Below are 3,745 nucleotides of genomic sequence, written 5' to 3'. Positions count from 1 at the left end.
TTTGAGCATAAACAACGCAACGTTACGACGCTCAAAGTTCAAAGCAAAGGGAGATATATTCTTTTAAAGAAATCACTTTTTAAGGACTAAACTAAACGGCATCACTAACCCTGAAATTTACATAAATCCAGACACCACGCATGTTGAGAATTTATAGATTATCATGACAGAATATGCTAATCAATGACTTGAAGATAGTTAACTCCACACCAGCTATACATAAATTCATCAACTAACCCAGTGGTTCTCAAACTTTTTTGGTCATTCCCCACTTTAGACAAGGGGAAATTTTAAAGCCCCACCTACCCCCATAGCCCCAACACAATGCTAATGAAATGCGCAACAAGCTTAACATGTTCCAATTTATTGAACTAACAAGTATTATCAGAGTAACAAGTTGTATCTAAAATACAAACTATATACATAAAATAACAGAATTTTCAAAAATAAAGAAAATAAAAGTGCAGCTGTGTCATCATAACTTGCATGAAATTAAAAAAAAATGGAGAAAATAAAAGTGCAGCTGTGTCATAACTTGCATGAAATTTAAAAAAAAATAGAGAAAATAAAAGTGCAGCTGTGTCAAATTTTTTACTAATTTCAAAAATAGATAAGATATAAAAGTGCCACTTTGCAATCTGTAAAAAAAAAAGAAAAGAAAAGAAAAGAAGAGAAATCCATTCGGCAGGTTATCACTGCATTAGTGGCTGCAATGGGCCTGTTTTGCATTGCACAATTTCTCAAAGCGGGGTTGCAGGCTTGATACTGCCACTCTCAAGTCATGCTCAATGTTCAGCTGAGATCTGAACTTCGTTTTCAGTGAAGCAACAGCTGAAAACCCCATCTCACAGAGATATGATGTGGCAAAGGGAAGAAGAATGCACACAGCTCTCTGCCCGATGAGTGGATACTCCCTCTCCACTCCAAACCAGAATTCACTAAGATTCTGAGCTTTAAACCTGAGCCTCAGGGTGGAGTCAGATGTCAGATCAATAAACTGGTCCTCCTCAGCAGACCCAAATTCAGCAGGTGCTGCAGACAGAATATAAATAAATAGGCTTACTTTATTTGTCATTGCATAATAAAGACAAAGAAATATGTTTGACAACAGTCTATTCCAGTTAGTAAGTAGCATACCATAAATAAAATGCATGTATAATATATGAGTATAATATTCAATAAAATGTCAAAATACCAACCTGCTGCATTGAATGGATCCATAACCCAGGCATACTGAGCACTGTTGTTCGGGAAGTATTTTTGAAACAATTCTTTGAGGGAAGAGATGTGCTGCTTAATACAAGGGATAACAGTGGTGGCTCCAGAATCAGTGTTTTCAGCCACTTCACTCAGGTTCTCAAAGACATCTATGTTTTGCTGATCGAGGCGCCTGCCCCATACCTCTAGCTTTCGGCTGAATGCATTGATCTTATCTGCCAGGTGAGGTATATGCTTGTCTTTGCCTTGAAGCTGAAGATTTAATTCATTCAGCTTGCCAAACATATCGCTGAGGTAGGCCAGTTTAAACAGAAATTCTTCATCACTGAACTTGCTTGCAGCCTCATACATGCGCTCCTCCTCCAAGAACATCCGAATCTCTGCCCTGAGCTCAAAGACGCGCGACAGCACTTTGCCGCGGGACAGCCACCTTGCTTCACTGTGAAACAGCACAGATGTGTGATCAGCTCCCATTTCCTCACAAAGTGCGGAGAACAGTCGCGCTTTCAGGGGTCGGGTTTTGATAAAATTTACCACGCTCACTACTTCTGTCAAAACCTCATTTAATTCAGGGCTGAGCTGCCTTGACGCGAGCGCTTCCCTGTGAATGACACAGTGCGTCCAGTGCGCATCTGGCGCAACCCTCTTTATTAGTGCCTGCAGCCCGTTTCTTGACCCTGCCATGGTCTGTGCGCCATCAGAGCAAAAGCCCACACAGTTTTCCCATTTAAGGCCGTGTTCTTTGAGGTAACTGTCCATGATCTTAAACAGCTCATCAGCGGTGGCTCTATTTTTTATGTATTTGCAAAACAGCAAATCCTCGCACAGTGACTCGCCATTCACAAAGCGTACGTACGAGATGAACAAGCAGTCTTTATTGCTGTCAGTAGCTTCGTCCACTTGTAATGCAAAACGACTGTCTTTTAATTTTTCTACGAGTTGTTCCTCAAGATCACTTGAAATGTTGCATATACGTCTTGCAACTGTGTCGTTTGACAGGGGAATAGCTTTTAATTTTGCTGCGCTTGTCTCGTCGAGCATAATTGACACCATGTCTAGCGCAGCGGGGAGAATGAGCTGCTCTGCAATTGTGTGTGGTTTTTTGGATTGTGCAATTCTGTATGCCACTCTATATGATGCCATCTGTGCTTTACTGTTTACTGAGGCAGCTTTTACCATGCGAGTCTCCTGTTGACGGTATTCTTCAAGTTTTCTTTGAAAGAAATCAAGTGGCTTATTGACGTGACTGGGGTGTGTGGTCTCTAGGTGTCGTCTTAATTTGTTGGGTCTCATACTATCTGCTGCTAGCGGTTTAAGACACAGAACACACATCGGTCTCTCCTCTGCCCCCACCACCGCTGCCGTGAATCCAAGAGCAAGATACCCATCATCATATCTTCTTTTCGGTTGGCTTTTTGGTTGATTAGGTCCGTCTGGCTTGTGTCTCTCTGCTGGCGCTGGCTCGACAACTTTTGAGGTCCGTGTCACAAATTTATCCATGTTTTGTTATAGTTTTTTTTCAAGGCGACTGTTATTTTAGTTTTGTTATTGTTTTTTTCAAGGCTAAGTACTGTTTTTTTTAGAACATTCCCGCTTAATTTTTCCATGGCAACGCGTCATTTGTCACGTGACACACCGCAGCCACAATAACAGATCGCCTTAATTTCCTTTTTCCTTTTTTATTTCAAAATATTCACAAACTTGCTTACCATGTCATCAACTATCTGATATTCCGATTCTCAAAAAATTGTAAGTGAGTGTGTTTGGTCGTTTAAAAACCTTTATAAATAATCATGATAACGTGAGATGGGCGCTGCAATGTTTCTTTGCGACGCAGTTCAGAGAATCCTGTCTGCCATCAGTTTCTCCCGAAATACATGCAAGAAAGTGGCCGGTGAACTCCGAGAAGAATAGAGTACACTTTATAGTTACTTCCACTATGTTTGTCTGATGTGAATAACACACGTCGGCAAATTATATTTGAATAGATTGTTATTGCTTCCACAGACATCAGTGTGTATTACAAACTCCAAATGTATTGTTTCACTAGTGCTTATGTGTATTAAAATGGCTGAAAACTAAAATAAACATTATGAGGTTGAAAACACTGCATAGTTGTGATAGCCTATATGACAGCGCTGAGCGCGTCCGTCTCTGGCTCAGCGCCAACCAACGCGCAAAAGCACAAATTTAATCTGGCAGTGATGTCACGTCACTGAACATTCTAAATCCCATAATGTGGGACCTTACTCTCAGGGGCACAGAAATAAAAATCCTATATATGGGACCAAACCGGATACCGCTCAAAAGGTTAAACATTTCATTTGTAACCATTAATACAAAAATGAAACTGAGATGACGTGTTGAACACACACACACACCGCGCAGTCACAGTGCGCGGTCTTGCTCCAGATTCCGGAAGATTTGATCTCACGTTACCATATAAGGCAAAAAAAGGAAAATTTCCTCCCGTTTGGCGCGCCCCACCTGTCACGTCTCTATTCCCCACCAGTGGGGCGCGCCCCAC

At 41.3% G+C, this 3,745-nt stretch overlaps 1 protein-coding gene across 1 annotated transcript; it reads right to left on the bottom strand.

The window, feature by feature from the left end:
• Positions 1–700: 700 nt before the first annotated feature.
• Positions 701–2,718, bottom strand: LOC307130373 (zinc finger BED domain-containing protein 5-like; the record flags this gene model as incomplete). The annotated part of the gene is made up of 2 exons (XM_079823336.1): positions 701–1,032; positions 1,200–2,718. The coding sequence occupies 2 exons, from the start codon at positions 2,716–2,718 to the stop codon at positions 701–703; spliced, it is 1,851 nt and encodes a 616-aa protein (XP_079679462.1).
• Positions 2,719–3,745: the final 1,027 nt, after the last annotated feature.

This window comes from Gobio gobio (genome assembly GCF_949357685.1).
Source record: "Gobio gobio genome assembly, chromosome: 8".
NCBI classification, from domain to species: Eukaryota; Metazoa; Chordata; class Actinopteri; order Cypriniformes; family Gobionidae; genus Gobio; species Gobio gobio.
Note: the sequence above shows the minus strand (reverse complement) of the source record. Positions and strands in the feature narration are given on the sequence as shown.